General features: G+C 38.8%; 1 protein-coding gene and 1 non-coding gene across 4 annotated transcripts in view; both read left to right on the top strand.

Annotated features, from left to right (window-relative positions):
• ZFR (zinc finger RNA binding protein) overlaps window positions 1–27,342 on the top strand; it is a 45,114-nt gene that overhangs the window by 5,615 nt on the left and 12,157 nt on the right. For 2 of the 3 annotated variants that reach the window (XM_064439605.1, XM_064439607.1), the window contains exons 3-14: window positions 7,715–7,997; window positions 9,700–9,844; window positions 10,729–10,947; window positions 12,190–12,437; window positions 13,412–13,603; window positions 16,012–16,312; window positions 17,230–17,423; window positions 19,129–19,248; window positions 20,203–20,348; window positions 20,715–20,877; window positions 25,330–25,535; window positions 25,775–25,925. In XM_064439605.1, coding sequence (XP_064295675.1) covers window positions 7,715–7,997; window positions 9,700–9,844; window positions 10,729–10,947; window positions 12,190–12,437; window positions 13,412–13,603; window positions 16,012–16,312; window positions 17,230–17,423; window positions 19,129–19,248; window positions 20,203–20,348; window positions 20,715–20,877; window positions 25,330–25,535; window positions 25,775–25,925 — 2,368 coding nt within the window. The remainder of the gene's footprint in view (window positions 1–7,714; window positions 7,998–9,699; window positions 9,845–10,728; window positions 10,948–12,189; window positions 12,438–13,411; window positions 13,604–16,011; window positions 16,313–17,229; window positions 17,424–19,128; window positions 19,249–20,202; window positions 20,349–20,714; window positions 20,878–25,329; window positions 25,536–25,774; window positions 25,926–27,342) is intronic. The other variant, XM_064439606.1, reaches the window with a different exon arrangement.
• LOC135310707 (small nucleolar RNA SNORA66) lies at window positions 5,005–5,139 on the top strand. The gene has a single exon (XR_010370796.1). It is a non-coding gene; the product is annotated as a small nucleolar RNA SNORA66 (small nucleolar RNA).

Genomic DNA, 27,342 nt, shown 5'->3' with positions numbered 1-27,342 from the left:
AACAGTGACCAAGCCCTGGCACAGGTTGCCCAGGGAACTTGTGAGTCTCCATCCTTGGAGATACTCAAAAGCTGTGTGGACATGGTCCTGGGTGATGGGCTGTAGGTGACCCTGCTTGAGTGGGACTGGATCCCCAAATGACACCTGGAGGTCCCTTCCAACCTCAGCCATTCTGTGAGGAAAAATATTAGTACTTCTTCAAGCAGACCTAGGATCTCAAGCTCAGTTCTTCTTGTCTTGCATGTTATTGTGAAGATGGCTGTTGACTAGACATTGAATAAAATCAATGTTTTGATAGTGAAGAAAGCAGTATAGGCAATAAGCTGTCCATTGTGTGTGACTAGGTAAAGGGAGGTGATCCAGAGCATATATTGCATCACTGTTACAGACACCTGCAGTTATGTTGTGATGGACAGTGAGGAAAGTATTGCAGAATTTGATTGAATTCAAATCAGGTCATGAGACTAAATGTGGAGATTAACAGAGCAGTAAGGGTGTATTGAAAACATGAGGGTATTAATCTTTGAAGTAAGTTATTGATACTATATGCTTTAGCTGTCTAGTAGCAATCAGTATTTTTTGTTTGTAATGGAGTGATGGAAGGATATTTTTAGGAACAAGGAAGAAGAAGGGAAACTCAAAATTGGTACAAAGAACTGTATTTTTTAGGTCCTGTGTAGTTAAGCCATAGAATATGTTTACTAGGAGCTGCTGAAATTTGACAGAATTCAAGAGGGGATTGCACATCTGCATGCCTTCAGGCCTCACTTTGGACTATTAGTGAGTTGTCTTATGAACAATGTTCTGTTTACAAAATTGTAATACTAGGAAACAATAGTTTTCATTAAAGTTCTAAAAATATATCTTCAGTCTTTATCAAAATTTTATAACCCTAGTGGGTGACAGACTCTAGAAAAAGAGACATAAAGTCACTTTTAAAGTACTACTTACTGTAGTGCAATATTTCATCATTTCATGCTGTTTATTGTCAAATGTGTTTTGGAAGAAAAAATCTTGCTTGATTTTTTTCTTTTTTTTTTTATTAACACACCTGAAATTTCATCTGACCAGTTGTTCAGTAGTGCCTCTTCCTAGATTAGGATCTGAAGAAGCAGCAGATCGTAGCGCTTCCTTCAGTTTTTGTAGAGTTAGGTCATACTTGTTCCAGTCTTTGTATCCCTGAAAGAAAAACACATGCACATAAGTTACAATTAATTTTTGGTTTTAAATTAAATTAGTGTGATGAGAAGCAAGGCTTATAGTGAACGTTTTATGTGTTTCCTCTTTTTTCCTTTTACTTATTATATATCTTATAGGAAATAGGCTGCATTTTCCTGAAAATGTATTCCTCTGACAATAATTGCTACAGATACCTTATTAAGTTTCTTAACATGTGGCTTACTCCACAAATATCTTAATGTGGAAAACAAAATATCTTACAGTCTTAAGTCATTTGGAGTTATTACCTGGCCAAATAGATAGCATTATATCAAGTGTTGTATTTTCTTGGTTTTGTTAACATGGAAAAAATAAAGCTTTCTACTTCCAATTTACGTTTTTACAGAAATAGCCTCAATACTTTTTTACCAGGAAAGGCCAATAGCTGGAAATGCAAAAGGACACAAGCCAAGTGTTGTACAGACTAGCATTCAGTATTTGTTTCTTAATTGTTCTTAGTTCTCTGTAGTTCTCGGGCTGATATATCACAGGAAATCCAGACCTTCTCTTAATGTTGCTATATAAAAATAACTAACTAGTGAGAGTTCTGCTATATTAGATGTAACAGTTATAACACAAGTTCTCATCTCAGGTTTTTTGTGAAAGAATGTTGCTCATTTACAAACCTACATTATATAGCTATTTAATTTAGAAAAACCTATGTGGTTTTGGAACTGGAGAACAGTGTTTTGCTAAGTGAGTGTCAAGATGTCATTAATTGCTATTAACAGCAATGTCTGCCCCTTTGTCAGCTTCTCACTTAAAATTAAGTGCGCTGCCAGCTTTTTTCCCTGCTTTGGAAGTCTGTATTTCTTGTGTATCAAAAACATTGCTACAGTTTCCTTGTTGAAGATCTTCGTGCAGTTCAGACATGGCTTTTAACTGCTTCTTGAGCGTTCTGGTTTTTCACAAGGGGAATAACAACTACCAACAGAATAATTTTATCTCATTGTTTTAATAACTGATATGGAGTAGTGAGGGCTAACATGTTCTGTTTTGAGAGCTTGTTCTCAGGGTGTGGACTTCTTGTTGCTGGTGTTTCAATACAACTTGGCTAAATAAGTGTTCAGGCTTGAATTTTCCTGGCTTAGTATCTCCCTAGATTTACACTTTTTTTTAAAGGTATACTATAGCTTAATTGATTTTGTAGTGTAGTATTGGGCGGGGATATCTTCTTAACTCTTGGATACATCAGTGTTTTGGAATGCAGACTGCAAAGGAGAAAAAGATTTTTCACATGTTACACTGTTTCAGAATCACAGTTCTGAGTGTACACAGCAATACCATGAAAGCAGCTGCAGTGTTAGTCCTGTGTCCAGCTTGCGAAGTACCCGGGCAGAATATGCACCTGTCTTGGGAAAACGAACTTTCACTTAGTAAGAGTTTCATACACCACACAGCAATGTGGACAAGGCTAATTTTTTGCTGTGGCCTTTGCTCTTTGATGAATTCTGCAAGATTGTGAGTCAGTATGGCCCCTCACCCCCTGAAAAATCAGATGGATGTGGAATTGGAGATTAGTGTGGGGAAAGATACACAGTCACAGCTCACTGCGGTCATTCTTACCTGGGAGGTTTAATATCATAGTGGTATTTCATAATATATGGCACTAGTTCTGATACTAATGCATCAGAAAGATTACTATTTCCCATCATTAGTGTCAGTAGAAATTAGAAGAGGTGTTATTCAAAGATTTGTGTCAAAGGTATTTTACAAAAAATACTTTTCTCATGCACTGTAATACAATCTTTGTGAATAAAGAATTATCTCCATCTTGAAGTTGTGATGTGAAGCATGAGGGTAAGCTGGGGTGTAAACTTCTGAGTAGAAGCAAGCTTATTTGGGAGGAGGAAGCAAAGAGTGTGGGGAAACAGCAATGTGTGTGTAGCAGTTTAAAGCGGGTAGGAGAGACAAAATACATTAGGTAAGGTGCTGGAAATGGTCTTTTGTAGTTGACTGAAATATTTATCTACAGAATCTGGAGCAGAACAATTGAGCGCAACATATAGACTCTAAACTGGCTCTGGCTGGAATAATGAAAAGACAGTGAAATAGAAATCTAAGCTGGAAGACAAGCATTGAAGAATATGTGTTGTTCCTAGAAAACAGAAATTAAAGCCAGCTTGGTGGGGAAGCATTGTTATGATCAGCTAAAGAAATAGCTGTGGTATGAATAAAATGTATTCTTTTGAATAAAAATTTCTGGCAGAAGAGGTAATATAATAGTGATCCAGAAGAGTACAATTTGAAGTTGCCAAGTCCTTCACCCATAACTTCTTAAATCAAAGAATAATGACATTTATTTTGATAGTAAATTAAAACACTGTAAGAGTTGTAATATGAAGTTACATTGAATTGAATGGTCACACACTGGCTTTGTCTTATGTAAATGTTGGTCTAGAGCTCATTTGCTTTTGAAACTGAAGCTTTTATAAACTAAGGAAAAAATTCCTGACAGTGAGGGTACTCAAACACTGTAACAGGTTGTCTAGAGTAGTCTTGCAGTCTCTGTTCTTGGAGGTGATTGGAACCTGACTGGATGAAACCCTGAAAAACCTAATGTAACTTCAAAATTAGCTGTGCTTTGAGCACTGAGTTAGAACAGATGATCTCCAAATCTTTGTTTCAACCTAAATTATTCTGTGATTATTTTTTTTTTTAAGCTCCACCTAGTAAATAAAGGCAATTGGTCTGAGTATCTTTTCACATTAAGAAAGCATTGACCTGGTAACTTAGCCACTTTTCTTTCTAGATCAAATCTTCTCTTCCCCAGAACAAAGTCTGATATCCTTATTATCATCTTTCTTTCAATATGGAATTCCAGAAAACTGGCTAAGTTACTTCTTGGTCTGCTGTGCTGCAGTACCTGTTTGCATGTCCTTAACCCACAGAACATACAGAGTAATTTGGTTCAACTTTTTCCCACTGTACCGAGGAATTAAGCTAAACTGAATAACTAACTTTGTTGTGGTGAAGAACATGCATGCGGTTTGTTACTGTAACTCAGCTGACACACTGTATTTCATTGTTGCTCTAATAACATGATCTCAATCTTTTGGAGGCTTATTTATTGGGACAAAATTGAAATCCTTGCTGTGATGCAGTGTGGAAAATTATTACTTAAGGTAGAGATTAGTAAAAGAATTGTAGAGAAGGGGGTGGTAGAGGTGGTTAGTAGAATTAGAAGTGTGATTAGCAAATGGGAATAATTGCAGTGGAGTTGCCTAGGGATTGGTTCTAAATCTTATTTAGCATTTCTATTAGTATGGCCTGTCATGATATTTGATCCAAGGAGATATCGTCAATACACTGGTAACTTTACAAGAAGCTGCTCTGAGGAAGCTAGACTGTTTGGAAAGAAAGCGTTGTCTGGAGCGCAACTGAAACCTCATCTGAAATGGTTCATGCAGTTCTTGCCATCGCTAGTCAAGAAAGAAGAATAGATAATACTAGTGTAGGTGCACAGATGAACTACAAGAAAGGTCAGTGGAATAGGGAGTCTGGCAAAATAATCTAGGAGGAGCAAATATGATGAGGCACTAATCACCAAACAAGGATAGAGACTCTTGTAAGTTAAATGGAGAAGTTGGCACAAAAACATTTTTATGTAAATCAATTCCATGAAAATGTCTGCTCATCTTAATATTAAAAGGTTTTCAGTAAGACCGTGTGGGGAAAAAAGTAATGTCATGAGTTTAGAAAAGATGTTGTGAGTTTCTGTCATATAATGGCAAAATAACTTTTAAAAAGGAAGCAGTAGTCAATTCTAGAATATTTTTCTCAGTCTTGCAAACTCGATCACTAGCTCTGCATGATGTTGCAGAAGCAAGGGGAACAGGTTTGCTAAAGTAAACATGGTCATAGAACTCTTAGCCTTAGAATTCTTGTGATTTGGGCTGTTAATTCTATACCATGATAAGGAATTTCAGTACAAAAATAGCACGGAAGAAATGACACTGTCTGTACCAGAATCTTGTTAATAGTTCTGCTGATAATGGTCATAATCTTTTCACAATATTAAGTACTGAAAACTGTCAGGTAGCTTTAATCATACGTATTCTGAGAACAAAGACATTTTCTTTGATAAACTGACTGTTACTGTTAGTTCATAGTGTGGTGTGAGCACTGTATAGTATTTTGTAGCAGTAACTTCAGCACAGTTTAAAGAAACTTGGAAAAGCCAAGTTAATGCTTCCTGGACAGGTCCCTGTTCTTTTTTTCCCTCCATTCAGCCCACCCCCCCTACCCCTTCCCTGCTGCTTTCCATTGTATAACTCACACAGGTTCTGGGACTCAGCTGACTTGTTTTGTAAGCTCCAATGTTTCTACCATGTTAGAAGATGAGCCAGGCAAAAAAAAATTCTTACAATTTTCTGCTAGATTAATGAGTTAAATTAATGCACTGATTAGCTTGACAAGTAGCAGAACTAGCACCAGGGATGGAATATGATGGCATAGCTAGGTTTGCTATATGGGAGGAGGGAAGAATGCGAGTGGGGATAGAGTGGAGCAAGACTTTCCTTGCTGGCGATGTTGGACTGTTGATGTGTTCAGCTGCACTCTGAGCTAAACAGTCTGTCTATTTCTCAATTTAATGTGTTTTTAGAAGATATATATGATAATTACCTCAGAATTTGTGAATATTTTACACTTCTGTAGTTAGTTATGTAGATATTGCAGCCTAATTTTATAGACTGTCCTTCACTTTTACCAGCATAAAATTGTCTTCCCAAATTTTCTGGTGGAGCCTGATTTCTCACCTTAAACTGATAAAACAGAGACTCTTCCTATGTATGTCTTTCTATGTACATCAAGTAGGGGGAATTGTTTTAGGCAGTAATGGGAGCTACACTAAAGTGGTTTAGCACTCTTCCTTCTACCATTATGCTAAGAAATTGAAAATAAAATTAAACATAGTTGTGAGTACAACTCACAACTGAGTTAAATTTGGATGGAATGCAAGTGGTCTTTTAAGCAACTAGGGGCCTATGATGGGAAGAAGGTAGAGTCCAGGCATGGAAGTCCAATAAAGTATTTTCTCTGCTTCTGCTGTAAGAGTGGTTTTGTTTAATATATTGAAGTTGATGGGTTCTGCTGTAATTAAAATGACAAAATCAGTTTTTCTAAAAACAAGTACATAAATAAAAATTAATAAACACAATGGAGTTACGGAAGTGTCTTCTGCAAAAATAATAGTATGTATAGTTCAAAGGTGCTTTTTTCTGGTAGTTATATCAGAGGATATTGCAGGCTTTAGGAAAAAATACTGAAACTTGTTCCTTTTGGTTTTGAGCATAACCATACTACAGTTCTGTTGTGCCTGTGAGTATGTTTGCTTCACCTGAGATTTCGTTTTTCTATTTTTCTTCTGAAAAATAGGGGATTCTACCTCTTCAATAGGCTTGAAGTTTGTTTTTTAATTATCTTTTAATAGTGTAATGGACATATGAAATGCTATAGAGATTCTTAAATATTATTGAACAACAGTGCAGGAAGTGTACTAAAAAAATTCAGAATAATCACTCAATCCTCAGTTTGTATCATTGTTCCAGATAAAGATATTTTGCCTGGTTCACTTTATTTGCTTAGAAATCAAAATAACTATTCTAAGTGTGTCATCATAATGCAGCTACACATCAATATAGGACAGTAATACTAGTTTCTGCTTAAATAATTAAACCTTTGAAGCCATCATTTTTATTTCTGCTGTTAATATTTACTCATTCTCAGTAAATAGCCCCATATTAGTGTCTTACCTGCAAATTTTAGAGAGGCAGATTAATCTTTGCATGTGCCTGGAACATTGCCAGAGGTCTGGTAGTAGTCGTCTTTCTCAATTTGACTGTCAGTTCTTTTGATGCTTCATGTTGTGGGGCAGTGGACTTCTGCATGAGCAAGTGGGGCCAGCTTTTGTAATTCTCAACTTTTGTGGGAGAAGTCCCCTATCAGAGGTGTGTATTTAAAGTGTCTGTGCCTTAAACGTGAGAGTTCTGAGCTAATTTTCATGGACGTCTTTAAAATCTCATTACTTTAATATGGTTTATTGAAAAACTTCCTACAAGTGGAGGACAGTAATAAGCTTTAACAGAACAGTAGTATTTTTCTTAATTTGACAGGTATGTTAGGTTTATTGAAGAACTACTGAAGCATTTAAAAACTTTTCGGTCACTTCTGTATGATTTTGAAAGACTTCTGTTCCACTGATTAAAAAATAAAAAAGCACAAAACAAAAAAACACCACAAATGCCCCCATGCTAAGAAAGTCATATCTGCATGATATGTGTGCAACCACAGAAACTTCAAAATTATACAGCCTTTTTAATGGAGGTAGAAGAGAGGTAATAAAAGCCATTAAAGTGTACGGATGGATAGATAGCTGCTCCAGGTCTCTTTGTAGAACAGACAAGCATTAATCAAATCTGGGATTTTGAAACGTGTAGGCCTTAGCTTAGTATGTTGGATTAATCTATTTACTTACTGTCTTTTTCCAATATAGCCAGCAGCCAGCTTCGGGTGTAGCTTATTCCCATCCAACTACAGTTGCTAGCTACACTGTCCATCAGGCACCAGTCGCTGCACACACAGTTACTGCAGCCTATGCCCCAGCAGCAGCTACAGTTGCAGTAGCTAGGCCTGCTCCAGTAGCTGTTGCAGCTGCTGCAACAGCTGCTGCATACGGAGGCTATCCTACAGCACACACAGCTACAGATTATGGTTATACGCAGAGGCAACAAGAAGCTCCACCACCGCCACCTCCTGTGACTACGCAGAATTACCAGGTGGGTTCCATAAAAAATTACTTCTGTTGTATGATTTTAAATGATATGTCAAAAGGAAGAGGCCTGTTTGGGTAAAGGAATGTGATATTTCTATTTTTGTCTTCTGTGAATCACAGTTTGAGTACAACTCAAATTACTTAGTTCTGAAAACTGATAGAATGTTAAGTGACTGCAGTCTCATATGGCCTGGGTAGAGGATTATCAGCACTAGCTGATACATTATAGCACTAGCAGGAGCTAAGGTTTAGGCATTCACACAATAAGCAATGAACTGACGTTTACTTCCAAGTGCTTTTTGTGAAACTACTGATGAAAAGAGTAGTACTGTCCTGTCTCAGCTAGTTTAAATGTTTGAGTGGTGTGCAGTAAACCAGGTCATGGAACTGATGTAGCTGAAAAAGCTGTTCCGATTAAAATTTTCAGTGGAGGTAGAAATAGTTCCCTTGTCAGATTCCTGGGTGCCACAGGATTTCTAGTACCAAACGTATGAGGATAGTGGATTGTCCTAGGAGAGGGACTACCCTTTGGGTAGTTTTGGAGTGCACTTTGTGAGATCACTGACTAATCTTGTGAGGCTACAGGCTTCTACAAAAGGGAACCCTTTGTCTGTTTTCATCTTGGATGTTGAAACAGTATGTCTCTTGTAATAGTTTTTTTAACTTTTTAGTCCTGAACTTATGAAGACATTATCTAGGTTCTGATTAGTATTTTGGTTTGTTTAAAAAAAGGACTATATTATTGCTGCATGTTCTCAATTCTTTTGTACAGCTTTTATAACTTGTTACATATGGCAATGAATTGTAATGTAGGAGGCTTCCAGTAGCATGTGTACTTGTAATTACGAGGTCAGTTATCAGATGCATTCAGACAGAAAAGAGAGTTCCCTAAACTAAATAAAATAATTCCAGTTTACACAGGTTGGATGGAAAAGAGATTTTATTGTTGTATTTCTTGGAAATAAAAAGAATTAGTACATTTCCACTATAGTAGTTCATGCCCTGCTATCCCTCAGTTGATCAGCTCTTTACCATAAAGATGGTGAGCATCAGAGAATATTTGTACATACATAAACTGGCTTCGAGGTCCTGTCCTAAGCTTACTAGCCATCTACTGAGTTCTAGAGGTGTCAAATGAGCTACTTGCCTTGCTGTTATAGACTATATATAGTTCCCTAATGGACTAGTTGGTACACCAAAAAGTAAAGAAGGCTTTAAAAGTATCACTTTCATACTTCAAAAAGTATGACCAAGAAAAGTACTGTTAATGATGGGATTTTTAAAGCCAATATAGGGTCATGTTTGTAGAAATCCACATTTTGTGGAGGTCTATGGTAATTTTTACTTCATATTTTACATAGATGTAATCTGATACAGTCATTTGGAAATACTAATGAGAGTAGTTGCTTCTCAGTAACAAAAAGAATTTGGTAAGGAAACTGATACCATAGTATGAGGTTAATTCCTGTATTAAGTATGAAAAAGACCATCAGGGTTATTTTCAGGCCTGAAGTATCTGTAAACATAAACTTAATTTCACTAATGGATTTATTTGTGTATTCTGTATCTGTAAATCTTTTCTTCTGGTCTACTACAGTAAATTTAAAAAAAACACATTGTTTCTTTGACTGTGCTAATGACTTTTATTACTCCGGATATACACTTACAGAAGAAATTTGCCATTTTTTCTTTTTTTGAATTTTTAGGATTCCTATTCTTATGTTCGATCTACTGCCCCAGCTGTAGCTTATGACAGCAAACAATACTATCAACAACCAACAGCGACTGCAGCGGCTGTGGCTGCTGCCGCCCAGCCTCAGCCTTCAGTAGCTGAATCTTACTACCAGACAGGTGGGTGGCATGATTTAAACTTCTGTTATACACAGTCTGTGTACTACTTTAATACCTTCAAAAATCTATTTTTAATCTTTCACGTTATCCAGATTTTTTGTTTGTTTGTTCTTCGTCATATAATCTCTGTCAATGTGTAGAAAAATTTGCTGCACCTAGAACTCAGCTGTTATTACGACATTGCTATAAGTAGTTATCTCTGAGGTTTGGGTTGTTATTAAATATACTCAAACCATACTTCCAGTCAAACTTTTTGTTGATTTGTCTAGGAACCTTGCTGAAGTAGGTTCACAGAGTCAGTGGTGGGTTCAGATGATAACTTGGTTAGAAAGGTTCTCTTTTTTAATTCTTATGTATATAGTTCTTAATGTATACTTAATGTATATATACAATATACTTAATGTATATAGTTCTTTAATTATTGGTATCATGATTGCTACAAAGCATAAATCCTATTTACTTTTTAAATTTAATTAGAATTAATAGGAAAGTTTAAGTGTACTTTGGTTTATTGTACTGTAGTAAAACCATTGAATGAGAAAGTTGTTTAAAAAACATGGCAGCACAGTTAAAAATATGTACATAAATCTGAGGCTTACTAGTGTGAGCTGTGACATTATTAAACAGTTGTGTGATACATGGTATAAAATGCCTAACTCTGACTGTGTTTTAAAAAAAAAAACCGAACAAAACAAACAAAAAAGCCCCACAAAAACCACCAACCACAACACAAAACACTAAAACCAATCAAAAAAAACCAAAATCAAACCCACTTGTTCTGTGTTTATTCCCCAGCATATCGTTAAATATCAGTTACTGTGGTTTACATTTCATTCAGCTAAAACATACCAATATTTGTACACTTTTATTTTCTGTCCTAATAGCTCCAAAAGCTGGATATAGTCAGGGGGCAACCCAGTATACCCAAGCCCAGCAAACACGACAAGTGACAGCTATAAAACCTGCAACCCCAAGTCCAGCAACAACTACGTTTTCTATATATCCGGTATCCTCTACTGTGCAGCCAGTAGCAGCTGCAGCTACTGTTGTTCCATCCTATACTCAAAGTGCAACGTACAGTACAACAGCGGTTACTTACTCTGGTAAGAGTTTTGCATATTATGTTGCTGGGATCTTTGCAGTTGTTACAGGAGAGGCTTTAAATACTCAGGATTTTAGCAGTTTGTGTTCAGTTACGTCATAGTCTAGTGAGAAGTATCAACCAGTTAAGTCATTATAATGGCAAAATACTATGTTGTATCTTTAAAAGAGGTTTGATGTTTGTACGTGTCTATTTTGTTACACGTGAGAATATACAAAGCATTGGCATTGCTCTGTGCACCATGTTTTGTGACTTACAGTAAGGTTTGGAGAGAAAGGATAGAGGATAGTAAAAATAAGGAAACACATCCACACAAATATTACTCAGGGATATTGGAAGGGAGCATGCTGCGATCAAACAGCAGTCACAGAGACAGGCAGGAGCAGTCCAATATAAATCTTGTAAGTTTGGGTTGTCTTGACCCAAAATAGGAGAAGAATAGGTGTTGAAACAAAGACTTCAAACGTTAGAAATCCAGAAAGTAGTTAAAGATTAAAAGATATTAACTTTATGGCCAGGTAGTAATCAATAGGCATAATATAGCCCCCTTGAACTCTGTTTTCTATTTAAAAAGGGATTTTAAGACTTCCTTGACAGTCTGATCAAAGGATTAATATAGTTGAAGCAGTAGATGTAGAAAGTTACAGGAAAATTGGCTCAAAGGTATGAAATCCCAGTTTCCTTGATTTATTCAACTTTGATACTAGAAATCAAGGAGTGCATAGCCAGGTTTTAACAGCCAAGCAGCTTCTCTGCACTGAAACGACTTAAATCAGTGAAACAGAATATAACAGCACTCTTTTTTTTTTTTCTGCTTCCTCTGCATAATGTCTGTCTTTCTTGCTATTTTGAAACTTGAACAGTAAATCTGTTTCTAGAAGACTGCTTACATCAAATGGTCTTTGACAGATATTTTATTAAAATTCTCATTACATCATATTCAGTCTACCAGATGTACCAGGAAATTTTGTATATTCTTTAGCGATAAATTAATATATCTAACATAACCTGCAAGATTACTGCAAAGAGGTATCTAAAATCAAACACATTCCTGATACAATTGGTAGCTATAGATTTGTGTATGGTGAAACATCAAGAAAACTGCCTAACAAGATCTCAGTAAATCGTTTATATCCTGCCCTGCCCCCCAGCTCTATTATGCAACATGTTTTGAATTAGTGTATTATGTAATTGATACATGATGTACAGTGATGTAACATTTATTTTATTTTTGATCTTTGAGGTACCTCTTATTCTGGCTATGAAGCCGCAGTGTATTCGGCTGCATCGTCCTATTACCAGCAGCAGCAGCAGCAACAGAAACAGGCAGCAGCAGCTGCTGCTGCTGCTGCTGCAACAGCTGCTTGGACAGGGACCACCTTTACTAAAAAGGCACCATTCCAAAATAAGCAACTGAAACCAAAACAACCTCCCAAACCGCCCCAGATCCACTACTGTGATGTTTGTAAGATCAGTTGTGCTGGACCACAGGTACCTGTATTATGTAATATTCTGCTACACACTTTAGTCATAATTTCTATAGCTAAAATAATGACCCCTTTAAGAGTGTTTTTTTTAAGATCTGGTTCTGTACTTCTATTAAGAAATAATTAAATGAAAATGTGTGCTATTATAGAAATTGTTCCTAAGAGAAGACAAAAAGATACATCCCCTTAGCTTGAACAGAGAAGCTTCAGCTGTACTTTGGACTTCAGAAAGATGCTGAACTTTGAATTTTATTTGCTTCTTTGGCATAGCAAACTTCTTAGAAAACACTCTTTTGAGAAGTATGGTATTGCATAAATTCTGGGAATGGTAAGCTGGAAAATTTATTCTTCACTGTATTCCAGCATCCCGGTTTAGTTTCACAGGGGGTACAAGTGCGTATAAACCAATTTATGTAGAGTTTTTATTTGTGTGTCTGGCTAAACAGTTCTTGATCCTTAGGTAAACTTGTCATTATTTCCCACCTTGCCTTCTCTGTAGATTGCCAGTTTTTGTATAGGAAGAAATATCAACTTCTGCATTTCATTTTCAGCACAGTTTGCTTATACCTTGCAGCTTATTTATACGCTACCTTATTATGAATTGATGTTTTTTAGTACTTTGGATACACTTACTGTGGTCTTGTAGTTTGAGGAAAATTCAAAATCAAGAATTATTGAAGGAAATGCAGGAATCTGCAGTTTTCTGATCATACCAAATTTCCAATGGTAATATCTGTTGATCAGTACTTGATTAAGGAAGTGAGAAGTTAGAGGAGAAAAGTCTATTTTATTACCTAAAGTGGAATCTTGGCGGTGGTGAAGAAAATTTCTTGGCCTTAGGAGTGGCCTGCTAATGCCTTAGATTATTTCTTATACAAAACGTGCATTTTAAGCTATATTCTATATTACATGTATTCACATGAATGGTGAATGAGCAGTACAAAGACAGCTTATTGTGTGTATTGTTAATTTAAACAGACTTATAAAGAACACTTAGAAGGCCAGAAACACAAAAAGAAAGAAGCAGCACTAAAAGCTTCCCAGAACACCAATAACAGCAGCACTTCTGCTCGTGGAACTCAGAATCAGTTGCGCTGTGAGCTTTGTGATGTGTCTTGTACAGGGGCAGATGCTTACGCTGCCCATATCCGTGGAGCCAAGCATCAGAAAGTAAGAGTTTTTTCTTGTTCTTATTATAGAAGTCAGTCATATATTTCTTCCCATCACTTTTTCTCATCTTAGAGAGGAGAAAACACTCATGAACAATATAATTTGGATTATTTTGTTTAAAGATGTTTAGTTCTGCTTTTTGTTTCAAACTTATCTTTAAGCTTACTATTAGTAGGGCCTTGCTGGGAGAAAGGGGGGGGGGAAATATTGGCATGGCATCAATGAGAAGAGGGTGTCTTGAGGAAAGTATGTAAATTGTAGGAAGAAGGTGTAGAGTAAGATGGGAAAAAGAGTGAATGAGGACATGCAGTAACACACTTGCGCCCCCTGACTCTTTTCAAGACTTCTCTTGACATTGGTCTTATGTATCTGGTCCTGTGAAGCTTTCAGTGCACTTCAAAATGCTGTAAGCTGAGTCAGTGCCAAGGGACAGGACCATTATACATCACTCCTTGGTATTCCTTGTAAAGAAAATTGCCATATGGGATTAAGGAACAGTGTCCTGTAGTAGACTTCATAATAAGTATGTTTAGAAGACTTGGTAAGCATGTTTTCCCTACTGTTTGTGTGCAGTTAGGTAGACATTCTGGAATAAAGACAGTGGGCTGCGCTGTGGACCCCTGTGACCTGTGTTTTAAATTTGGTCATACAACAGTAAATGCAATGGCAATGTAGAATGTTTGTTTAGATATTACAGATTTTCCTCATAGCTGTGGAAAGATTAATGTCAGTAACAAATACAGTATTCAGCTTTTATAGAATCATAGAATCATTAAAGTTGGAAGAGACCTCTAGGATCAAGTCCAACCATCAACGCAACACCACCGTGCCTCCTAAACCGTGCCATGAAGTGCTGCATCTGCATGTTTTTTGAACACCCCCAGGGATGGTGACTCCACCACCTTTCTGGGCAGCCTGTTCCAGTGCCTGACCACTCTTTCAGTGAAGATATTTTCCCTAATATTCAACCTAAACCTCCCCTGATGCAGCTTGAGGCCGTTTCTTCTCTTCCTATCCCTAGTAACTTGGGAGAAGAGACCAAGCTTTTTGCATCTGAGAACACTGTACGAAGTGGCATCAGTAGCACCATTCCTATTAAAATATGTCTTATAGCAGATTTAAAACAATTTTCCAATATAATCTTTTGCTAGTACAAGGGCAAAAATTATAATTTGGGTAGACTTGCCTAGTGTCCTTTCATTAAGTACCATTAAAAGTTGAGTTGTGCCAAGTAACGCCATAGGTATATGCAGTATAGTATGTATTATCCTTATATATTTGGTTGCAGCTTTCTCTTCCTCACAGGTAGTCGCTAACCACAGCTGATTTAGGTTGTCATCAGTGTAAAAATGAAATCTCAAAGGACTCTATTTCTGTGGTGCACTGAAGAATCTTGTGCATTCTGCTAGAAAGAAGTAATTTTGAAGACTTGCTTGAACTGACATTTGTAGTATTCTATGACACTAATGTGTCTGTATCCTTATGGGGAACATACTTTAAAAATAACAAAAATGTAAGAAGTGTATTTATACAGTTTTGTATACATGTACAGTGCATATCATTATTGTGTACATGTGTTTGCATTAAAGGCATCTCTTGAAGACTTTTATGGTTTTTTACTGCTACTTTCAGACTCAGTCTTTAGTTTTGATTTTGCATGTTTTGTTCTTATGGACTACATGCATTGCTTTTTCACGTGATGGACAGCTGTCATCAAAAAGAAGTAGTATTCTATCTCAAGCATGTTGTGGAAGGGCCTCTGTATATTTCTTCTGAGAATAAGCATGTACCTCTTTGCTTTCTCTGAGATGCTAAAGGGCTCTGAAACATGCCTATCGCATCCTCCTTAGCTGTCTTTGCAGATGCGCTTTTTTTTAAGGAATCTCTTCAATTCTGCTAGGTAACCTGAAAATTCTTTTAATATGAGTGCTCCTAAAATGTGATCAGGAGAGACAATGTTGAATCTGAAGTAAATTACTCTTATTTACAAATATTATTTGGAACCAAAATAGTTCAATGTACTACACTTTTTGAAGGGAGGGTGAAAAGTAGCCAGGCAGCAAGACAGTCACACTGAAACAGTTTGAGCAAAATGTTTCCTTGAGTTGTTCTTCCTTGTGAGTTTATTGGCATTCTGTTCTTATCTACAGTTTTTTGAGTAAATGTCTGAATTTCTAAGGGAAATAAGCTATGTGAGATAACTGTTAACGGTTTCTGTGTTATGGATGACAAAGAGCTTTTACATGTGCATCTTTTTCTTTTTTTTTGCCAAGATCGCTTTTTGTAAAGAAGCAATAACTGACTGTTTAGTTACATTAATTTTTAAAATTATAATGATGTTTGTGTTACATTGTTTTTTATAGTTATCCCAGGGAGATCATGTTATGAATTTCTCTTTATTCTTATAGGTAGTAAAGTTGCACACAAAACTTGGCAAACCCATTCCTTCAACTGAACCAAATGTGGTTACCCAAGCTCCTTCCTCAACATCCACATCTACTTCCAAACCAACTGCCTCTGCTTCAAATATAGCAACTAGCAGCAGTACTGTGAATTCCTCTGTTGCATCCTCTGCAGTGAAAATTCTTACTCCCATGGCAAACACACCACTTAACACTGCATCCAACAACAAAACATCTTCAACTGCTGCTAATATAGCTGTAAAGAAAATATCTACACCGAAAATAAACTTTGTTGGCAAGTACAGAAGTCAGTCTTTATTTTGAAACCTAAACTATTCTATAGATTTTTAAGACTTAGTGCAGCAAATACAAATGTATTTAAGTTACCTTTATGCATGAGTAACTGTGTTTAAGAGAATTACTGATAGGTGAAAATAAGCATGTAAATAGAAGTTTTGCTTCAAAATTTATTCTGTTTTCTGGCCAGTTGTCTCCACCTGACCTCTCTTTACAGGCTTCTCCCACCTTTGCTTTCCTATGTAGTAGATGTTGGAGTATTGCTGTTTATAGTCCACTTGGTCCTAATTTCAGTTTATAGCCTGGTCTGTTAAGGCAACCTGCAGTAGGTTGGCAGTTGATAACTGAAACATCCTTGTAACAGTGGAAGTTTAACAGTGGAAACTTTTGAAATAAGCATGACAGACATTTAGAGATGGGAAGCAACTGTTCCACAATAAGCTATCCTGCTCTTGAAGGAAAGATGTATGCAGCTGCAACACTGAGAGTATACTGCCTTTGTTAGTACAAACAGTTTGTTTGTAAACAGTAAGGTTTTCAAGTACTCTTTCGGATTAATTTAAAAAAAATTATCTGATAACAAAAAAGAGATTATTAAAATGTATTTGCTGAGTTGTTCCTATTCAGATCTCTCTCATTTGAAAAAGGATGACAATGAATAATGAAAATTGCAATTATATAAAGCAAAAGGTTTTCTTGCTAAAATAAAAAGGCAAATGTTTAAATAATTTGAATGTTGTTAAACTTGCTTTTAAAAAAAATCTTTATTTGTATTTAAAATATGTTTAAGTTTTAACTAATTATAAAAGACTGATAATGCTTTGGTCAGAATGCTGATATCTGCAAATAAAGTCTTCAGTTTGCACATCATGTGTAATCACATTCTCATGTTATAAAAGCTAACAATTTAACTTTTTTAACTTGTAGGTGGCAATAAGCTTCAGACAACAGGAAGTAAACTAGAAGAAATGAAGTCAGCGGAAAGTGTTAAAACAACTCCTGCTGCTACAGTACAAACACAGGAAGTAAAACCAGACATAGCAGCTGAACCAGTGACTCCCACAACTCTTGCTGTCTTGCAAAATGATGTCCAGCCTGTGGGCCATGACTACGTGGAGGAGGTATTGATATGAAAACGTGTACTATTTTTTAACTATTCTAGAAAAAACTTGTTCAACATGAAACAGAGTCACAGAATGGCTGAGATTGGAAGGGACCTCCAGGCGTCATTTGGGGATCCAGTCCCACTCAAGCAGGGTCACCTACAGCCCATCACCCAGGACCATGTCCACACAGCTTTTGAGTATCTCCAAGGATGGAGACTCACAAGTTCCCTGGGCAACCTGTGCCAGGGCTTGGTCACTGTTGCAGTAAAAACGTGTTTCCTGATGTTCAGAGGGAGCCTCTGACGTTTCAGTTTGTGCTCATTGCCTCTGGTCCTGTCACTGGGCACCACTGAGAAAAGCCTGACTCTGTCCTCTTTGCACCATTCCTTCAGCTATTTATATACATTAAGGAGATCCCCCCTCAGCCTTCTCTTCAGCTGAGAGAGCTGGGACACTCTAGCCTCTCCTCACAGGAGAGATGCTTTGGTCCCTGCTTCATCTTTGTGTCCCTTTGTTGGACTCTCTCCAATAGGTCCATGTGTCTTGTACCAGGGAGCCCAAAACTGGACACACGACTCCAGGCATGGCTTCACCAGTGCTGAGTGAGGGGGTAAGGATCGCCTCCCTCGACCTGCTGGCAATCCTTTGGCTAATGCAGCCCAGGAGACCATTTGCTTTCTTTGCTGCAAGGGCACACGGCTGGCTCACGTTCAGCCTGGTGTCCACCAGGACCCCGGACTCCTTTCCCAGCTCGGTAGCCCCCAGCATGTACGTTCTGCCCCATCAGTCACATCATTAAGGAAGATGTTAAACAGGACTGGACATGGTATTGACCCCTGGGGTACACTGCTAGTTATTAGCCTTTAACTAGGCTTCATTTTACTGATCACCTCCCTCTGGGCCTGGCCATCCAGGCTATTTTCTGTCCACCTCGGTGTATGCTTATCCAGCCCATACATGAATAGCTTGTGTAGGAGGATATTTTGGTGAGACTGTCAAAGGCCTTAATGAAGTCCAGGTAGACAATATCGACTGCTCTCCCCTCATCTGCCAGGCTGTTCATTTCACCACAGAAGTTTATCAAGTTGATCAAGCATGACTTCCCCTTGGTGAAGCCATGCTGACTACTCCTTATGATTTTCTTGCCATTAACGTGCCTGGAAATGGTTACCAGGTTTAGCTGCTCCATCACCTTCCCAGGGATCAAGGTGAAGCTGCCTGACCTATAATTCCCTAGGTTTTCCTTGAAGATAAGAATGACAAGTCATTGAACCTGCAAAGGCTTGTGCATATATTTATATGTTTTATTGTGCATGTTTCTTTTACGCTCAGTGGGGCATTCTTCATGTGGGCAGCATGAGATGTGAGGATGAAGTCTGACGTAATTTTTTCATGATTTACAGGTTTGTAATTATTGAACAAAATGTGTTCAGGCTCAAGTTTAAAGCTGTATTCTCTTTAGAATGGAAGAACCTTATTCTTTGTTCACTACCAAGTACAACACTGTGTTTGTCAGAACTGAAAGTTCTATTTTGCCTTCTTTCAGTTATTGTGTGAAATTTTTAGCATGTTTTGAGATAGGTAGATATATCTAGTGTCGCTGAATTAGATTAAATTTTACATCAGCTTTGTTTTAGGGTGGGTTTTTTTTTCCTTAAAAAAAAAAAACAAAAAACAAAAAAACGACAAAACCCAAATGTATTATGACTTCCTTTTCCAGGTAAGAAATGATGAAGGAAAAGTGATCCGCTTTCACTGCAAACTTTGTGAATGCAGCTTTAATGATCCTAATGCCAAGGAGATGCACTTAAAAGGGAGACGGCACAGACTTCAGTATAAGGTTAGTAGAAAACCTAACGCATTTATCTGAAAAGTCACCAGATGTCAGCTGACTGATTATGCGTTCTACATTTAAAGGCTAGACAGAAGTAGGTACTCTGAGTAAACAGCATATAAAAAAGGTAGACAAATGTCTTAAGGACATCTTAAGGAGTATTGTCTTTAAAGAAGTAATGCAGACTGTGGAACTGTATTCTTGTTCGGGTTTTTTTAAACATTTTGAACGTTGCTTTCAGGCACCTTTGCACATTAAAATATGGTACAACAGATGTAAGCATCAGTAGATTCTATATGTTGTTTGCTATGCATTTTGAATAGTGTAAAATAGTAACACTCAATGTTTTCAGCAGGATAAACTCTTTGTGGAGACACATGAGACGCAATGTTGAAGATACTTTAGTCATGCATAGACAGACACCTGTACTGACATACAGTGTGCATTCTGATTACTCTAAGATTATATTGGAAGAATCTACTGTGGTCACAGGAGATAGAAAGGACCTGCATGATCATGAGAGGGATAAAAGAAGGGAAAAAAATGACAGAAAAATTTATTGATTAACTCCCAATTATACCCTGTATGAGGCACCCTTCAGTAACAGGGCATCAGGAAGCACACCCTATTTAAGATCAAATGTTTTTTCAGGCTATAGAGTAGTAATCCTACTACAGAATGAACAGCAAGTTGCTTAGCATTTCATGTAACACTTAAGTTGCTTTGTTCTCATATAAGTGAAGAGGGGATTCATGCTATTTGTAATATGTTGCTATTTCTTTCCTTTAAAATACTGGATACAGATTTTCCTTCAACTATTCATTCAATGTAGTTCTAAAATTTCACTTTACACCCCTTGATTTTTATCATAGACCAGTAGTGTGTGTTAACGTGTCAGAAGAACTCTGTAACCTTGAGATGATGAGGAAAAACATTTCATTTATTACTTTTCCAAACTAGAAAAAAGTAAACCCAGACTTACAAGTAGAAGTAAAGCCCAGTATTAGAGCAAGAAAAATTCAAGAAGAAAAGATGAGGAAACAGATGCAGAAGGAAGAATATTGGAGAAGGAGAGAAGAAGAAGAACGCTGGAGGATGGAAATGAGGTAATGCATGCTGTTTTATCAATGAGACAAAGCTGCAGTCAGATTGTCTACAACTAGCTCTGCTTCTGTAGTTACTTATTTTGAACACTTGTTTGGAGAACTCTGTACTGTCATGTTTTAAGTTTTCATTATCCCTCTGGGGTTTTTGTTTGTTAGTGTTCAATCCCCCTGAGAAATGCAGACTTACTATTTTGCTATAAATTCACACCCACTTTCAAAATGACCGTTCATTTTAGTTGCCTTCTGGAGTTCACTCATATTTGATTATGACATCTAGAAATGGGGTAGTGAGGACATACAAGAATGTATTTAGAATGGTTGTAAGTATTAACTGCTATATAAAGAGAACACTTTGATTTACTTCAGGCGGTATGAAGAGGACATGTATTGGAGGAGAATGGAGGAAGAGCAGCATCACTGGGATGACCGTCGCAGAATGCCAGATGGAGGATATCCTCATGGTCCTCCAGGACCTCTAGGCTTGCTGGGAGTTAGACCAGGACTGCCTCCTCAGCCCCAAGGACCAGCTGTGAGTTTCTTACCTTGAAAAAGCCAAAAGAAATAATACTTACCAGAGGCGCAGTTAAGAACTATGAATTATTCAGTGCTAATTCAGTTGTCTCTTTTGTTTCCTGATAAAGGATTTGGAAAGGTAGAAAAGAAATTACATGCTAATGAAGCTGTGTAGGAGGACCTGTCTTCCAAAATAAGTCCACCTAAATGACAAAAGGATGCTTTGAAGAGAAATGTTGTTCTGAAATACAAGTCATTCTAGATTTATATACTACTTCTATTTAATTGCATTGTACAACATTATTTAATTGTGGACAAAAGTATGGATAAAAAGTGGTTGGGTTGTCAGTCCCAGAGCATAATGTCATACTCTGCCTGGAGGTCAGTAACAAGTGCAGTACCACATGGGTTTATCTTGGGATTTGTCATTAGCACCTTATCATAGAATCACAGAGTGTCCTCAGTTGGAAGGGACCTGCAAGGATCATAGAGCCCAACTCCTGTCCCTGGAGGACGGGACAACCCCAAATTTATACCATATCTTTGAGGGCGTTGTTCAAGTGCTTCTTGAACAGCATCAGGCTTGGTGCCGTGACTGCCTCCCTGGGGAGCCTGTTCCAGTGCTCCACCATCCCCTGGGTGAAGAACCTTTTCCTAATACCTAACCTAAACTTCCCCCAACATATTTTCCTGCCCTTCCCTCAGGTCCTGTCATTGATCACCAGAGAGAAGAGATCAGCTCCTGCCCCTCCTCCTCCCCTTGTGAGGAAGCTGTAGACTGTGATTAGGTCTCCCCTCAGTCTCCCCTTCTCCAGGCTCAGTGAATTAAGTGACTTTAGATGCTCCTTATAATGCCTCCCCTCTAAACCCTTCGCCAATTTTGTGGCCCCTCTCTGGACACTAGAATCAAAATCACAGAATAATAGAATCATTAAGGTTGGAAAAGACCTCTAGGATCATCAAGTCCAACCGTCAACCCAACACCACCAGGCCTCCTAAACCACGCCCTGAGGTGACATGTCTACACATTTTTTTGAACACCTCCAAGGGTGGTGACTTCACCACCTCTCTGGGCAGCCTGTTCCAATGCCTGACCACTCTTGCAGTAAAGATATTTTTCCTAATATCCAACCTCAGCTTGGGGCCATTTCCTCTTGTCCTGTCACTAGTGACTTGGGAGAAGAGACCAACACCCACCTCGCTACAACCTCCTTTCAGGTAGTTGCAGAGAGCAATAAGGTCTCCCCGCAATCTCCTCTTCTCCAGACTAAACAACCCCAGCTCCCTCAGCTGCTCCTCATAAGACTTGTTCTCCAGACCCTTCACCAACTTCGTTGTCCTTTTATGGACACGCTCCAGCACCAAAATGTCCTTCTTGTACTGAGGGGCCCAAAACTGACCACAGCATTCAAGGTGCGGCCTCATCAGTGCTGACTACAGGGACACAGTTGCTTCCCTGCTCCTGCTGGCCACACTATTGCTGATACAAGCCAAGATGCTGTTGGCCTTCTTGGCCGCCTGAGCACACTGCTGGCGCATGTTCAGCCAGATGTCAACCAGTACCCCCTAGGTTCCTCTAGGCAGCTCTCCAGCCACTTGTTCCCCAAGCCTGTAGCGTTGCATGGGGTTGTTGTGACCCAAGTGCAGGACCTGGCATTAGGCCTTGTTAAACCTCATACAATTGGCCTCAGCCCATTGACCCAGCCTGTCCAGGTCCCTCTGTAGGGCCTTGCTACTGTCCAGCAGATCAACGCTTCTGCCCAACTTGGTGTTTTCTGCAAACTTACTGAGGGTGCACTCTATCCCCTCGTCCAGATCATTGATAAAGATATTAAACAGGGCTGGCCCCAACACTGAGCCCTGGGAATGCCGCTTGTGACCAGACGCCAGCTGGATTTAGCACCGTTCATCACAACTCTCTGGGCCCAGCCAGCCAGTTTTCACCCAGTGAAGAGTATACCTGTCTAAGCCATGAGCTGCCAGCTTCTCTAAAGAGGGTGCTGTGGGGATGCTCTGAAAGGTGCTGGAGTAAGTGCACACTCATCAGGTTTGCAGCTGGCATGAAACTGCATCAGTTTGGTGTGGGGAAGGTAGTTGACACCTTTGAGGGCAGGGCTGCCATCCAGAGGGACCTAGGGAGACTGGATGAATGGGCCAACAGGAACTTTATGGAATTCTGCAAGGACAAATACCTAATGCTGCTGTTTGGAAGGAATAATCCCTTGCACTGATACAGGCTGGTGAGTGTGAGGCTGGGGAGCAGCCCTGTGAAAGGGAACTTGGGATCTTGGCAGGCAGGAAGCTGAATATGAGACAGCAGTGCGCCCTGGCAGCAATGAAGGCTAGCAGCATCCTGGGTTATATTAACAGGAGCATTATTAATAGATGAAGGGAAGTGATCAGCTTTCATTAGACCCGAACTGCAATAGTACATTCAGTTTGGGGCTTTACAGTACAAGAAAGATAATATAAAACATAGCAGGTTCTGTGTGGGGCTACCAACATGGTCAGGGGTCTGGACACATATGCTGTGAGGAAAGACTGAGGAATCTGGCTTGTTCAGCCTGCAGAAGAGAGAGCTTCAGTAGGATGTAGATTGCATGCCAGGGAAACTATCATGTGGTCGCCATCACAGAAACATGGTGGGATGACTCACACAACTGGAGCACTGCAATGGATGGCTACAAGCGCTTTAGAAGGGACAGGCAAGGAAGGAGAGGTGGAAGGGTAGCCTTGTATGTTAGAGAGTGTTTTGACTGTCTAGGACTCAACGACAGCAATGATAAGGTTGAGTGCTTATGGTTAAGGGTCGGGGGAAGGCCAATAAGGGAGACATCCTGGTGGGAGTCTGTTATAGACCACCCAACCAGGATGAGGAGACAGATGAAGTACTCTACAAGCAGTTGGCTGAAGTCTCACAATCTCTAGCCCTTGTTCTTGTGGGAGACTTCAACTTACCAGATATCTGCTGGAAAGACAACGCAGCAGAGAGAAAGCAGTCTCAGAGGTTCCCAGAGTGTGTGGGAGATAACTTCCTGACGCAGCTGGTAAGCGAGCCAAGCAGGGGAGGTGCCCCGCTGGACCTGCTCTTTGCGAACAGAGAAGGCCTGGTGGGTGATGTGGTGATGTGATGACACCAAGCTGGGTGGAAGTGTCGATCTGCTGGAGGGCAGGAAGGCCCTGGAGGAAAAGGCCCTGGGGGTGTTGGTTGATGCTGGCTGAACATGCGCCAGCAGTGTGCCCAGGCGGCCAAGAAGGCCAATGGCATCCTGGCTTGTATCAGCAATAGTGTGGCCAGCAGGAGCAGGGAAGCAACTGTGTCCCTGTAGTCAGCACTGATGAGGCCGCACCTTGAATGCTGTGGTCAGTTTTGGGCCCCTCAGTACAAGAAGGACATTGAGGTGCTGGAGCGTGTCCATAAAAGGACAACAAAGTTGGTGAAGGGTCTGGAGAACAAGTCTTATGAGGAGCAGCTGAGGGAGCTGGGGTTGTTTAGTCTGGAGAAGAGGAGATTGCGGGGAGACCTTATCGCTTTCTACGTCTACCTGAAAGGAGGTTGTAGTGGGGGAGGTGGGTGTTGGTCTCTTCTCCCTAGTAACAAGGACGAGAGGAAATGGCCTCAAGCTGTGCCGGGGAAGTTTAGGTTGGATATTAGGAAAAACTTCTTCATCGAAAGGGTTGTCAGGCATTGGAACAGGCTGCCCAGGGAGGTGGTGGAGTCTCTGTCCCTGGAGGTATTTAAAGGAAGGGTAGATGTGGCACTTGAGGATAAGGTTAGTGGTGGACTTGGCAGTGATAGGTTAGTGGTTGGACTCGATGATCTTAAGGATCTTTTCCAACCTTAACGATTTATAATTCTATGTAATAGCTTTCTAATACCTGTGCATTATAAAGACAATGGAGCCAGGCTTTTTACAGTCGTGAGAGGATGAGAAAGAACAAGCTTAAGCTGAGACAGAAGAGGTTCAGATTGAATAGAGGAAATATAATTTTTCTTTTTTTACACAGATGTTGTGGAGCCTCAGTCTTTGGCAGTTTTCAAGAACTGACTGGATAAAGCTCTAAGCAACACTGTGTGGTTTTATAGCTGACCATGTTTTGCATAGGAGGTTTGGATTAGAGGACCTTCTGAGGTCCCTTCCTATTTGAATCTTTCTGTGATTCTATAAAAGCAGTGACAGATGCTGTTTTGCAGCAGTATGCAAGTATTTCCCAGTTGACAAAAAGGCAATAAATACTTATGTTGTGGATATACTTTTGATCCTGGGATTTAATAATTTGTTCAATTTTGATACATTTCATGTTTTTGCCAACATGGTTGATTTTGATCAGTGTGAGTTATGTTTCAGTGATTTTGAGACTTGAATAGTCTGTTGTTTTAAGCCACATGTTTGGTTTTTGGTCACTTGCCATTTGTGAACTTGGAAGTGTACCCAGATCTCAGAAATACGCTTTTTCATCTGTTTAGCCTCTACGCCGCCCTGACTCCTCTGATGACCGCTATGTGATGACCAAACATGCTGCTATATACCCAACAGAGGAAGAACTTCAAGCAGTCCAAAAAATTGTTTCTATTACTGAGCGTGCTTTGAAACTTGTTTCTGATAACATGACTGACCATGAAAAAAGCAAGAACAAAGAGGGAGATGACAAAAAAGATGGCAGTAAAGACAGGTATTTTTTTATATTACTTTAAGAATTTCATCATTTGTTTCTGAAGATTTTCCTTATACTATTATCAGTGCTTCCAGGGCTTCTCTTCTCTTTGGTTTTTGATATGGTATATGTCACTATGGCTTCAAAAGTATGTGGAATGCTCCTTTTTTTTTTTTTTTTTCATTTTTCTATCTTTAGGATTAGTTTTAAGGTTTTTTATAGTATTTTAAATGCAACTTTTAACTATTAATTCACAGAGCTTTGAAGGGAGTTTTACGGGTAGGCGTTTTGGCTAAAGGTTTGCTACTCCGTGGAGACCGAAATGTCAATCTTGTTTTGTTATGTGCTGAGAAGCCTTCAAAGACGTTACTGAGTCGTATTGCTGAAAGTCTTCCCAAACAACTTGCAGTAAGTAGAACTTAGATTTTTGGATCTGAATTTTTGTAAAGATACTGTAAAAATCTGTCCTCAAATAAAAAATCTGCAGGGCTCACTGTGCCACATTTCATACCTCAGGTTTCTTTCCATTTTCTGAGTGTTTGTATCTGAGTTCAGGGACGATGTTTCATGCTTTGCTCTCTATATATTGTGTCCATACAAGCATCTAGGTGTTTACACTGGTGGTGTAGTATCAATCATCATTTATTAGATTTCACTTATTTGGGAAATAGAAATTAACAGAAGAAAGGCTATTATCCAGTTACCAGCAGTGATAGAGGTAATTTGTGCAGTGTTACCAGAAGCTTGCTGCCTGAAGGTCAAAGTTAATGCCAGTCTGTTTGTACTTATGTTTCCAATTGTATGTGTTTAGTTAACAAGTCTTGTGTGTGTTTTTTTTTAATTCAGCCCTTGGAAAAAAAAAAAGTACATGCAGTCTTAGACCATTCCGTGGAATTCGTATAAACCATTTATTGTATTTTGACAAGAAACTGAAGTGTAGAATAAAGTCTCTACTTTCTGCTGGGTAAAGCCTGTCCACTGTCGTTATAGAATGCTTGTCACAGCATTAGTAAATCATTACTGTTTGGTAAAATGTTTGGCAGAGTCAGTGGCATGGTAGAAGCGTTAGCAGGATCAAATTAATTAGAAAATGATCTTGAGTTTGCTCTTGTTTGAAGTAACAGAACAGAAGGAAATTTAAAAGCTGCATGTCTTGGTCTGGTTTTGTTGAGAAGTCACTTGTCCCTCTAGTTTGTGGAGGAAGGCGACAGAGGTGACTACAGCTTCCTTTTGTGGGGATATTTAGAATTATTAAATCTAGTTGCAGGAAGCAATTTGGAATAACCACCTTGTCAGTTAATCTTACGTTTTTTCCCTGGTGTTTACCTTGCCCGTTGCTCTTGCCAAGTTGTGACAGGCAAGTGTAGAGCGTACCTAGCAGTACCCATCCTGTATCTGCGAGCTTGAAGAACAACTGCTGTAACTTTGTGTGTGTTAAAGGCTTCGGCGTTCCAATGAGAAACATTCAGCTGACATTTTCAGTGGCACTGAGGCTTTTCTTTATTTCAAACACTGTCAAGATTCTTGTTATGTAACTTACTTGTAAATGAATTTCCTTTCTGGCTAGTTTTTTTCTTTTGCATGCTTGGTGACTGCCGCGTATTTTCATTAATTATTTAGAAACAGTATGCAAGTCCATATATACATATATATCTCTCTCTCTTAATTTTGTGTACTGTGGTTTCTTTGAATACAGAGGTATCTGCTTCATGTAATTATATTGGATTTCTGTCTTTCTGTTAAAAAGACTACGTTGAAATCCATTTTTTCCCCCGTACTTCTATTGGCCACATACTAATGGAAATTTCTGTTTCTTGATATTTAG

The sequence above is a fragment of the Phalacrocorax carbo genome, chromosome Z (assembly GCF_963921805.1).
Source record: "Phalacrocorax carbo chromosome Z, bPhaCar2.1, whole genome shotgun sequence".
Lineage (NCBI taxonomy): Eukaryota > Metazoa > Chordata > Aves > Suliformes > Phalacrocoracidae > Phalacrocorax > Phalacrocorax carbo.
The sequence above is the reverse complement of the archived record's forward strand: the minus strand, read 5'-3'. Positions and strand labels throughout refer to the sequence as shown.